The sequence below is a fragment of the Aspergillus foveolatus genome, assembly GCF_047715535.1.
Source record: "Aspergillus foveolatus strain CBS 279.81 unplaced genomic scaffold BDW70scaffold_49, whole genome shotgun sequence".
Taxonomy (NCBI): Eukaryota; Fungi; Ascomycota; class Eurotiomycetes; order Eurotiales; family Aspergillaceae; genus Aspergillus; species Aspergillus foveolatus.
In genome coordinates, this window is record NW_027396113.1 from 60,263 (window position 1) to 72,793 (window position 12,531).

The 12,531-nt window shown below is 52.2% G+C and overlaps 2 protein-coding genes across 2 annotated transcripts; both read left to right on the top strand.

Moving 5' to 3' along the window:
- Nucleotides 1-231: 231 nt before the first annotated feature.
- On the top strand, nucleotides 232-1,286 carry BDW70DRAFT_152302 (uncharacterized protein; the record flags this gene model as incomplete). The annotated part of the gene is made up of 5 exons (XM_073739418.1): nucleotides 232-354; nucleotides 392-602; nucleotides 662-780; nucleotides 907-958; nucleotides 1,003-1,286. 5 exons carry the CDS (start codon nucleotides 232-234, stop codon nucleotides 1,284-1,286), a joined length of 789 nt encoding a protein of 262 aa, XP_073593419.1.
- A 9,223-nt stretch (nucleotides 1,287-10,509) lies between these two features.
- BDW70DRAFT_141381 (C2H2-type zinc finger protein) lies at nucleotides 10,510-12,347 on the top strand. Its single transcript, XM_073737759.1, has 2 exons — nucleotides 10,510-11,058; nucleotides 11,113-12,347. Exons 1-2 carry the CDS (start codon nucleotides 10,827-10,829, stop codon nucleotides 11,817-11,819), a joined length of 939 nt encoding a protein of 312 aa, XP_073593420.1. The 5' UTR covers nucleotides 10,510-10,826; the 3' UTR covers nucleotides 11,820-12,347.
- The last annotated feature ends 184 nt before the right edge of the window (nucleotides 12,348-12,531 follow it).

Consider the following 12,531-nt stretch of genomic DNA (forward strand, 5'->3'; position numbering starts at 1 on the left):
AGACGACTAGGATGTTGCTGCCTCTCTGCCTCTCTGCCTCTCTGCAGGCCTGCCTCCCACCCGTATCTACTCCGTAACTGCTATTCGGGAAACGAAGGCGCAGTTGCTCAAACCCGAGCCAACGAGTAGGACCTCGTATATTGGCCGGGATGTCGATTCCTGATGCAGTCGGAGTTCCAGCAGGTGATCAAGTCCCCTAAATTACCGAACTGTTCGGTAATGACTCAAAACATGGGTCTTATGCGGTATCATCGTCGGCATCACGTCCCTGTTGCAGTGATTGTCGCATCAAGCTGCTCGCTTGCAAGATCATCTTGTCTGACTCTGTGTAGCATAGCAGGAAACGGGACGCCTGTACGTACAGACAGGACAGACCAACGTTGGTTGAGAGACAGCCAGAGGCCAACTCCGCCTGACCACAAGGCGGAAGCGCAACACCACAGCCAAGCCTCTCGCAGATTGCAGCATGCCAGCAATGCAGTTGCGCTGCGCTCTATGCAAAGCACAGGGCCACTGCGGCCCACGGAGCCCACTCTCAGTTCCTGGCGCTGAAGGAGCCAGTCCGCGAGGGGGTGGAGAGCAGCCACTGCCCGCATACGTACGTACGTACGTACTTAGTGGTAAGAAGGTCTGAAACACCAGTAACTTCCTCATCATGCAGCCCTCATCACATCTAATAATACGACCCATGATTTCCCGACTTTTGTCCGGACTAGCGGCTATCAGTCTGTTGGGATGGCCAAGGCATTCTCTGGGATCTGGGCAGTTAAGCTTCAACCAGTTTGACTGGGCCACTTTGCTGAGATACGATCATGCCTCGTTTTCTCGGGAAATTGCGGGTCAGGACCGTTTGCGGGCGCCTGCGCTGCTGCTCGAGCGTTTACTATTGCTCCCTCACAAATAGAGGATACCGGCATGGCATGGCATGGTGTTGCATGGCGTGGTGCAGAATGGCTTAGTGATCGATCACACGGATACGATGTCTTGGGGCCCCCGAGCGAGGACCGGACCTGGTCCTTGCGCAAACACTACGGAGCGCGGTGCAGACGACGACTGCGTCCAAAAGTCTGAAGATCGTCGCCAAAGTCCGTTTAGCCGATTATCCTCAAAATATCCAGTCTGGACACGTCTCCGGCTGGACTACGATCTCTACTGGAGACTCTGGAGACCGAAAAGATGGAGCCCGAACCGCAATCTCAGCCTTGGAGTCTGGTCCTGGCAGGATGATGTACGGGTCTAATTTGGCGCGCAAGTCCCCCGTTGTCGATCCCTCTGAGGCCTCCTGATGGAGCAGTCATTAATGGGAGTGGACCTGGGCAGCTTCGGTTGAATTCGCCCCCGAAACTATAATAAACGAGTAGAATCAAAGGAACGTATCTGGTTGGCTAGAAGCCACACCTGAACCTCGGCTGCGTCCATGGAAAGGTCGCCCACGGCACGGCAAATCAATTAAACCGCTTTGGGTAAGGCTCCGCCTGCCACGCTGCTGATCGTCGCTCGTTTTCCGCTTGTTTCTTTTTTCTTCTTTTTATCGTTTTCTTCCTTTCTTTTTCGTTTTTTTTTCGTTTCTTTTTCTCTTCGACGTCGTCGTGATTTCGAGTTTCGTAGAGACCGCTGACGGATCGGGTTAGGCGGTGCGAGATGGTCTTACGTTACAAACCTGCAAGGTTCAGCTTGACTTTTGACTCCTGACAGAACAGGCAGCAATGGAGGTCCCATTCCGTTGTTCCTTGTCGTACACATTTCCCTTTTTGTGTCCGCCAGATCGTCGCCCGCGTCGCGAAGGGAGATAGACTCTGGGCCAACTTTCTCTCCTGATCAACACCGTATACTGATAACCATGAATGCTCTGGAAAAACCGGCAGCTGCACCGTGACATTCACAAATCCAATGTTACATCAATTATGTGTACTTATTTTTGCTTATTTTTACTACGTGAGTAACTACCAACGGATCGTCTCCCCTCCCATTATGGACTGCGTACATCTACCGATCGCTGCCAGCCAACGACTAAGCCTACTAAGCCTAGAATCTGTATTTCTACACTCCGTACTTCGACCTGGCGTTTCGCTTCCGAAGTGCCGGACTGCACGCGCGCCGGCGCAGGAGCTAAGACCGAAAGCCGTTCTGTTCTGGCGCGTTCTAATTACCAAGCCATACCTATCCCGGCTCTCTTAGGCTCCCAAGCCCGATCCTTGTCCTGGTCCTGAATCCTGATACTGGAATCATGATCTTGAAATTCTGGTCTGAAGCCTGATCCTAGACACATGGCAATAACAAGCCATAAACAATGTTCCTAGTGACTGCCGCTTAGCCCGACCCGGGAAGGCGCGGCGGCGTAATTAAGAACGGCGCATTCGGTGGCGGCCGGAACCAATGCGCGCTGCGTACCTTTTGAGTCTTGAGCCTTGGAATTCTTGGATTTCTGGGATTCTTGAACTCTCGACGCCGCCAGCGTCTGAATTTCGTCTTCTTGAAGTTTGAAAGTGCTCAACTTTCATCCGTCCCAAGGTTCAACGAACAAAGCTAAGTAGGAATTTGTGGGGGCGCTGTCGTGCAGCTCGCTTGACATTACCCTATTCCCCGAATCCACGCGAGGATACAGGGATCATGCATGCTTGATTGGCTTATTTGTTACTCAAACTCTACTTGCATTCGTCAGCAACTCTTTCGTCATTACAGCTGATGGGACGACCGAGCACGGATGTACAATTCAGTATTACGGTATTTTGCCATCGACCGTGACCAGCCGACAGGGCGGTATTCTCGATTGGACAGGTAAGGGCGTCGTATTACGGAGTACAGAGTCCGGAGTATAGAGCAGGGCTACGGAAATCAGATGATCACGATATGGAAATCCGATATCCCAGTCCTATTCCAGGGATCCGGGACAGCGGTCGGGATGCCTGCCCTGCCATGCCATGCCACGCCGAGAAAATTAATGAAAGGACAGCCCTGTTTTCTGGCTTGGGAGTCACACCGGAACTACGGACTCCGTACATTCTACCTCGGCCCCTGATCGATTTTGATAGACAGTTGGGCCGCTCGTATGAGCTATACAGCTCACCTCCACGCGAGCGTGACAGGACAAGTGAATAATGCAAATAATGCAATAATGCAAGCGTTATGCCAGTGCCCCCACGCTGAGCCCCACATTCTCCCACAACCCACATTTCTCCGCAGCCTCAGCTTCAGCTTCAGCTTCAGCTTGAAGACATCAATCAATGGCGCTCATTGATGACGGTTTCAGACTTCTGGCTCAGCGACTGTAGGTCTAAGCAATCGATAATGTTTTCGTAGTACTACTCTTAAAGACATTTGCCGCATAGACTGCCCTGCGAATCGAAATCATCGAAATGCTGAAGGTTTATTACGAAGAACATCACGGGAGACGAATATATATTTTTGTACCATAAGAGACCTATATACCACTCACCACGTACTACGGCGAGGTAGTACATATATCTGACCGGCCCAATATACGATGAACCTCAATACGGACGTTATCGTCTTCTCGTCTGATTAAAATAATATAGTTCGACATTCCATTGCTACCTCCCCTACGTACTGGTATAACAGTGTCTATTTTTGAGCTCCGGCAAGGCGAGCCAGAGTCAGATACATTTGTGCAGCTCATGAAAAGGCACAGGACTGGCATAGCCCAAATAATGTCGCACAGTTGATGAAATCCAATCCGGACGTCAATCATCTGCTTTTCGAGTGATAGTGTACCTACCCACAGGGAGTCATAATGATAATAGGCCGATGGAGAGTCGTAACGATAGGATGTTCTGATCAAGTGCACTCATACATACGACCGCGAGATGGTCATTCCAGCTAAGCCACCTGAGTGAAAAGCAAAGAGACACCAGGAGACTATCACGACGGCTGATTATTGTCGCATGTCTAGATAGAGTATGCTCATCTTCGAGGCTCAAGGGATTGACTGACTCAGCTCCCGTCATAATCATCAGCCTCGGAGTTGTCTACAGACACAGTTAGTAAACCAGTAGTACTTCAATGGTCCACATTATCTATATTGCACGAGTAGATGATGGGTCCCTTCGCTTAAAATTAATCCTCAACCTGGCAGCGGCACCTACCTGCATACTATCACTTCATAGCGGCGTCATCGGAACTGATCCCGCTTGCAGAGCAGCGGGCTAGCGGGCTGGCGGGTAATCTATTTGCCTGTGCCCCATAGAAGCAAGCAGCGGTACCGGTGCTGTACTCGTAAACACTATTAACCGTCAAACTTTATTTGTATCCATAGCCGATGGAATATTGCTGTGGGCGGGTCGAGTCATGACTCTACCGACATGACAGGCCAGGGCTATGAGATTCGGAAGCGATATTAGTCGCGACTCAGAGAGGACGGGGAAGATGCCTATCGGGGTAGGAGTGTACTTTATTCGGGACGACTGCACCGAGCCCATCCTCCAATATTCTGATATCCAGCAGACAAAAAATGGCATTCTGGCATCTGCCGAGTTTAAAGACGATACGGCAATTTCCAAGTTCCAAGCGATAGTGGGATATGCGGCCAGGGCATGGCGTACCGTATGGCTACGGCTATACATAGATGATCGACAAAGTCAAGATTTGTTCGTATCGAGATTACACACGTACCGAGTATAATGTCATGCCTCATTAGGCCGGTTTACTTGCGCGTGAATTTGGCGAAAAAAAGGCCAAGTGTATGCGTTGACAGAAGCCACACCGTAAGTGAGATGGATGCTTTGGACGTCTTCATGATCTCTGCATTCTGCATTCTGCATCTGCATCTGCATTTGAGGACAGTACGTCTAGTACTCCGTTATCGTAGCAAGAATGAACCGTACCGGAAATTACCAGAAATACCAAAAACCAGCCTGCATTAGTGCGTCGGCTTTCGTGCCAAACCCGGGAAGGGCCGAAGGATGCCTGCGACGGGGGCGACAACCTTGCCACGTGAAGTCACCAGGGTCCAGACTCCAGCGGCGACGCTAGGGGGCCGGCGTTATGCCAAAGAGGAATGGTAAGGGCGCTTGCTCCAGCAGTTCGATGCTCCGGACGCGTGGTTGGTCGTGACCCGGTGTTTCAGGGGGGCAGAGCGTTGGAACTTTCTGGGCGAGGGACTAAGCCGGTTTGGTGCTTGCGCAATCCTTTGACTCTTGGCTTCTTGTACTCTTGGACGCTTGTCTCTTCATTCCGATTCCGAGCCCCTGGCTGCCTGGATGCCTGTATGCCTGACCTGCTCCCCACGAACCCACCGGAGCCTGCGCTGAGTCGCAGAGTCGCAGACCGAGCCGCTGGCCCCGATTCCATTTCCTCCCCGAGCAGCGCCAGGGAGGGCTTCCTGATGTATGACGATCGACCGTGACGGTATGTGAGTGCCTCGGCCCGTGTTTCGACTTGATAGCTCACATATTATTTTTTATGGGTGCAAAGTGATCACTATCACCAGATTCACTCCCAACTGGTATCTTACAGCCGATCACATATGAGCAACGGAGTATACTTACCGAAATCGTAGCCTGGAAGGTTGTACGATCACAGAATCCTAAATTCTGCGCAACAGAGGTCGCAACAGCTGCCGGAAATAATAATGCATATTGCTGAAGCTGAAGTGTTGCACAGTCTGTGCCACATTCGCCAATCTGCAGAGTGGGAGAACAGCGTGGTTATCCGCAGCATACAGCCTCGCTCCCCCATGTGTTTGCCATCGAGTCCTCACTGTGTAACATCGGTTACAGTCAGACTCAAACACGGCAGTGCTGAAGCTGTTCACCGCGGAATGTGATTGGATATGCAGGGGTAAAAGGGGAGAGGAGACGTAGATCCCGTATTACGGCCGCGCGTGGCAGGAGATGTGATGATCTCCTCATCACGCGTGGCTGCACAGGCTTAGCCAAGATAGCTTTGTCTCCTGACCAGCTCCTGAAACACTGAAAACTTGGGCAGGGATGGCTCTTTGCTTTTCGCACTGATCGACGCCTATCATCAACTTCACCGCTCGCCTATCTCGGACAGACAGACGACCAGCCCTGGGAATCGCTCGACATGGTTCCCTTTACTTCGCGATCCCTGGGTCGTGCGAGGCCTAACCTGATACGGCGCACCCAAGCGAGCACTGATCAGATTCGATCATGAGATTGTGCTTGGCGTGTTGTTCTGCGATGTGTTTTCCTTTACTCCCCTAGAACTCGCATCCAAAAGTAATCATGAGTTATCCTTGAGCTTTGACCATGATCCCTGATAAGGCACTTCCCGTAATGGAAGCATCACCGTGGGGGAATACCGAGACCGTTACTGTTTCGCATGGCGGCAAGAACTATGCGTTACATGCTCCATAGTCTCGGAGATAGATCCCAGTAACGCCTGGAGGCTGATTATCATATCAGACAGAGGCTAGAGCCCGACTAGGCCGGCTTGATTCAAGGCCGCCAGGGGGCTGGAGTCTTTGGAGAAAGGCCAAGCCCAAAGGGAGAACTTGCAGGGCATGATGATTGATTACCGGCCGGCCCGCTAAGCGAGTTGCAGTAGTTCATCCGCGCACTAATCCGGCGGTCGGCGGTCAGTGCTCTGGACGTTGAGCGTTGGAATGATCGTCGCGCATCATAATCATCAAGTGCTAGTAGTTCCTTCTCGGGATTGCTTTTCTAGTTTTACCGGTGTCCCGGCCGGACCATTGATGCGCTTCTCGGTTCCTGTAGGCTGAAGGATCAAGGAAGGTTGGGACTCGCGAACAACTGCGCCAAACTGCATCACTCTTGGTTCGAGCATATTCGCCTGGTCCTTTCCCGCTTCCTGCTTCATGGGAGAAGCCGAATTTCCGGGTTGATTTGGCCCGCCGGGGAGTCCACCCCTCGGCCAATATTTGACGTCAAGTCCATCGACTTCCGCTTCCTCTCTCGGTCGGAAAACCGCCAAAGCGGGAAATCTTATCGATGGCAGGCGTAATCTTAGACAAAGTTGTCAAGCGAATAAGCGAAGCACGGGTCCCAGATCTCCCAGCCTGAACATCATCCAAACTCTCAGTGTGTAGATCCGTGGAAGGCTGTTTCATGGATTAAAGGGAAGGTCTAGTACGGGCCCCGTGTCTCGCTACCTAATTGAAGCTCCAGGGCCACTTTGTCGTCCGCGAAAGGAAACTGTACACGGATGCGCGAATGATCTCGAATATGGGGTACTTTCTGTACCTGACTGTTTCTGCTACCCTACTGGTGATCACCGCGATCCGTGATGGTGATCATCGACCTCAAGAGTCGAGACTCAAAATGCTCCTCGGTGCCAATTGTAGGCTGAGAAGGGAACTGTAACTGTATCTCTGAGCCCTTGTAGATCGAACGGGTCACGAAGGACGTACATGTCAGCGCTTTGATTCGTTGATGGCAAAATAAACCCGGCCAACAAACGAATAATTGTGCCTGTGATGACTGATGGCTGGCCGATATGTTTTCTTTTTTCCATCTTATTGCATAAAATGATGCGCGCGGAGGGCAAAATTTCGTCCTCCCGATGTACGTTTATCCCCCCTCGATTGAGCATCCATTGCGAGTGAAAGGGATGATCCATATGCACACGGTCGGCTCAATCCGCAAGTTTCTCTGATCTATGTGTTACGTTGCTCCTTCGAGTGCCTTCAGGTTGATTGTGTAACTACTATCCTGCTGTGCGACTATGGTCCAGGGATTTGGAGTCCGGAATCCATGACTCTGCAAATTCCCACGGCTTCTCCTTAGTTCTTTGATCCACTTCAGACTCCGTTCAAGGCTTCATGGACGCGAAAGCGCCTGTCGTCTGGGCTCTTGGAGATGGTACTTTGCGGGGCGTGTCTACGGAGGAGTTTAATCTTTGGTGTCCTCCCCGAGGCCGCCCCATACTACTCGAGTCAGTGGTGGTCTCAGAGTCAGACTCTGAGCCGGCCGGAGCTCTCCGGGTCGAGCGGACGGGAGAAAAGCTCCAGAAGTGCTTTTGAGCTCCACAGACCAATAAGAGACAAGCCAGTTGAGGGGCCTTGGAGACTGTAACCAACGTTTTCTGCCTGACGGACGGAGGAATGATAATTGTAGCGGCATTCATGCAGCTGACGGCTGACGCAGGCATAGCGAATAAGACAGTGCCCGGTGATTGGCTACTGAGCTTCGCTTCCACGAGATCGTTTATTAGAGTTTGGATGGGGGCACATCCATCAGCACACATGGTTGACCGGATCCTTCCTTTCTTTCTTTTTTCCTCTGTGCCGCACAAAGCAGTGAGCACGGCCAGTTATGTTGCCTCTGCCGTATGCATCGGCAAAAAACAAAGAAACTTGCAGGGGTAGTGGTATTCAAAGTCGGGCTTGAAGTATACTCCAAAAAGCTGGACTTTGGATTTTCCATGATCAACAGCTAGCATTTTAGGACGAATCCGACCCAGGAACCAACGCAGCGGGTGATTTTCCCAGTCACCTGACAACGCCAAGGATCGTAGAGCGAGATTGAGAGACGGACGCTTTGGACGAACTAGACCGGTTCGGGACGGGCGCTGACGATCATTGTCGGGGATAATCCACGGAAATCACTTACACAAGAGAAGCAGCCGAGCTGCATGCACTCGAAGAGGCGAGTACGCACCCCGTAGACTGGGTGAAACAGTCACCACTGATTGTCTCTCATTGTCTTGGATGGCGGTCCATGGAATGTGACAGGAGTACTCTTTATGGTTTCGTTGATGTGGTGACTGCTAGACCGAGACTCGGTTTTCGGGCTGATGATCTGCCTTTAGTGTGGCCAATAGAGCCTACTTGTCGTCTCCGTAGCCTTTTGCGGTCGAGGTTCGCGGATAGAGAACTCGGGTAGAGCCAAGGCTTGAACCAGGAATAACGCCAGCTGGCCCCCCTCGCCTACCGTAGTCAAGACCTCGTGCAAATCGGCCAACGGCCTGGATTGCGCCGAGCAACGAAAAGCCGTATCAGCTCCGACTACAACATTACGTTATATGTAGGTCGATCCCAATGGAGGCACAAGCGTAAATGAAGGGTCATCAAGCTTGGGGCCAAGTAAATGAGGCCACGGCGATAGATACTCCGTAGTCCTTTTAGTCTTTTTGATAGATTGCCTGTCAGCTTGAGGGTCATATCATGATCCAGAGCGGTAACGTCATAATGAGCGACACGAAAGCGATCAACAGTCATACGGATTCGAGTCCTTGGCCAGAAGAGCAGCGGCACTAATCTCGATTCGGTCCTTGGTCCGGCGAGGAACCTCCTTTATTTTGCATTATCGGTCCCACTCCACTATAATCTCCGGTTCTCTCGCCGCGCTAGCCCTCTTTTTCCAGTGACCTGCACCCAAGCGAAGGACGCAAAGGATGGAAATCGTTCCCAGATTCCCTTCCCGGCGTGTTTGCCAAGCCTGGCCCAAGCCAAAGCTGGAGCTGCCACCCGACTTCAGAGGCTTGGTTGGCGATGAGAACGGAGACACTTCCATTCCGAGCACAGCGTCCCCCTTGTTTGTCCACGACCCCAGCAGAGCTTTCTTACGGTCGCCGGGCGAAGGCGACAAGACGCTCGATCGGCAGCCGCCCAGGAATGCGGGAGACCACTCTGAGGGCTGGAGACTCGAGTTGAGGTCGACGCTGCGCGGTGACCGACTGTACAAGGTTGAGTCCTAGGCTTAGGCGAAGCCCATCTCTAGGCATCTCAAAGAGTCGAAACAGACGAACGATCGACAGGCTGGTGAAACAAGATCAGGTTCTCGCAACGACTTGATCGTGCGGCAACGATCAGCCGTTAACGGGGCCTGAGGGGCTCGTTGTGACAGGTTAGACCACCCAACGATCGTCGAGGCCCATCTATCATAATAATCAAAGTCATAATAATAGCACCCGCTAAGGTGGATGCCTTAAACCTTTGCCACGGCTTGATGGAAGTTGGAGCACTAAGGAAGATCGATAGATCTGCACTAGGTGTCCAGACGAGTCTCCTGGCTCTCGTCGATATTGCCGTTCAGCCGGATACCGTCAACAGCTGATGCTGATGCTGAGGTTGCGAAACATTGATGATTGTGCGTTCTTTCGTGAGACATGAGGTCCGACACTGAGAACACTGTGTGTTCCTGACCTGAGGGAGGGCAGACCGATTAGAGTAAGATTACTAGCGAATACTGCCAATACGGCCATACGGCAAATACGCGATCCACCACAATCAATTAAGCTTTGAGACGGTGGTCTCAGAGCGCCGTCCTCGCATACATTACACCCGTTCCCCATACCATCGTAATTTGTACCATACCATACCGTCCATACCATACCAGAAGTAGCCAGATAAAACCAGATAAAAAAAGAGTTGAAAGCTCGGCTCGGCTGCTCTCCACCAACGCCTAAGCCCAAGCCCAAGCCCAAGCCAGCCCACCCTCCCGAGTCATTTCCACGACGGCGGAGGCCAGACGCCTGCGCGAATCAGCCTCGGAGATCCCTGGGTCAGATTATCGTTTTGGGTCATTTTAATATTTTATTTTTGCTCATTTCTTCCATTTGCTCCCCACCTCATCTCCAGCATCATCTCGACTCTCTGGGACACTGGGACTATAAACCTCGTTGTGTCCCCCCCCCTGTTCCTCATCTCTCCCCACTCCATACATCTGGATGGCTTTGGGATAGCGTCGTCTCCATCATATATGCTTACCTGCTCGCCACGTTTTTTGACTACTTGAACTCCTCCCTCTCGTTCGCTTTAGACTTGGTTCCAACACCTCGCCTTCCTTTCACCTACCGCTTCTCTACCGCTCATCTACCGCTTACCTATCGCCCACCTATCGCTCACCTATATCGGCGCCTCTAGCACACTCTATACATACATCGTCATGGATCTTGCCAACCTCATCTCCCAACCGGGGCCTGAGCCTGCCCTGACGGCCAAGTCAAGATACAGTCCTCCCGCCTTTGAGCCGGGCTCCTTCTACGCCGCATCTACTTCATTCACGCGGACACAAGCGCCACTATCTCCTCCAGTCGAGGATAGATCTTCTCGCTGCTCACTGCCATCGATCTCTGCGCTTCTCGACAGCGCAGACGGCGCCTCAACACAAGCACCAAGTAAGTCTCCATCTCAGCGCAACCGAGCGTATCCCGGCTAACATTGAGTCCTAGAGCGCCAACGGCTCAGCTCTCCAGTGCACCGCGAAGCGCTTGACAAGAACCCATCTGCCGGCGTTGCTCCCATCCGTCTCCCGCCCACTCCCCCATTGCGACCCGGCTCTGGCTTCCACAGCGCCGGCCACTCGCCCTCGAGCTCCATCTCATCCATTTCGATGATCAAGACCGAGTACCCGGCACCACCGTCAGCTCCAGTCTCTCTCCCGGGCCTTCCCAGCCCAACCGACCGTTCGTCCATCTCGAGCCAAGGGTCCGCGCCGCAGCACCAGCATGGACCCTACGCCTCGCCAGCTCCCAGCGTGGCGCCCTCTTACTCCTCGCCCGTTGAGCCCTCGCCCTCATCGGCAATGTACTACCAACACCAGCGGCCCGCATCCTCAGGCACATACCAGGCTCCTCCTCCACCCCCGCCGCAACACCAGCCCATGATCTCGCCCGTGACACCGGCCTGGCAGCACCACCACTACTTCCCTCCTTCCTCGAACGCACCCTACCAGCAGAACCACGACCGATATATCTGCCGCACCTGTCACAAGGCCTTCTCGCGGCCCTCGAGTCTGCGCATCCACAGCCACAGCCATACCGGCGAGAAGCCATTCCGGTGCACACATGCCGGATGCGGCAAAGCCTTCAGTGTACGGAGCAACATGAAGCGCCACGAGCGCGGCTGCCATACCGGGAGGGCTGTCGCCATGGCGTAACCAATGTGTTACTCAACCTCGAAAAGTGAGCGAGCTTCTGCTCCTCGCATCATACCAAAAAAGAAAAAAAACTACACTAATCGCCTGCTTAAGCTTGTTATCTGTTTCATGCATGATACCCTCTCATGTTCTGTTCATGTTCATCGCACCGGTGTCACGGGGATCAAGGAATTGGAATTGGAATCGGAGTCTCAAATAAACAAACCTGGCCTTCTCGCAAGACACATTTCTCTTCTAACGATGTATATCTATTTTCCTACTTTTTACTCAACAACCTCTCAAAGACTAGGCCAGGTCAACCATTTATCTCGGACCTACAGAGCGAGCAGAGGCGTCGGCGTCAGCTGGGCTCCCTTGAGGCTATTGTATCGGATGCCTGAAGAAGGTATCTTTTGAATATTGTTTTTTTCTTGTGTCATTTCCTTTGTTCCGAGTGATGATGTGACATGAATGACTTTTTCTTTTTTCTCACCTTATCCTCAGACAATTACAGACAGAAGAATAAAAAGAGAAATAAAAAGATGAAAATCCTCTATTAATTCTATGATCCTTTGTAGCTTCTGTGCGCACCTGAGTTTCTTGATGAAACAACTACTATTGGTGTCTTTCCGCTTGAGGCTAGAAATCATTCTTTGAAATGGCCCTGCGTTGTGGTGGGAGCCCCTGGCCCAAGTGGGTGAATCACCGTACAGTTGACTCGTAACAAATGCTG

Coding starts and splice junctions, on each gene's coding strand:
- BDW70DRAFT_141381 (XM_073737759.1), top strand. CDS start 10,827: ATGGATCTTGCCAACCTCATCTCCCAACCGGGGCCTGAGCCTGCCCTG. Junction 11,059..11,112: donor CGCCTCAACACAAGCACCAA/GTAAGTCTCCAT, acceptor ATTGAGTCCTAG/AGCGCCAACGGCTCAGCTCT.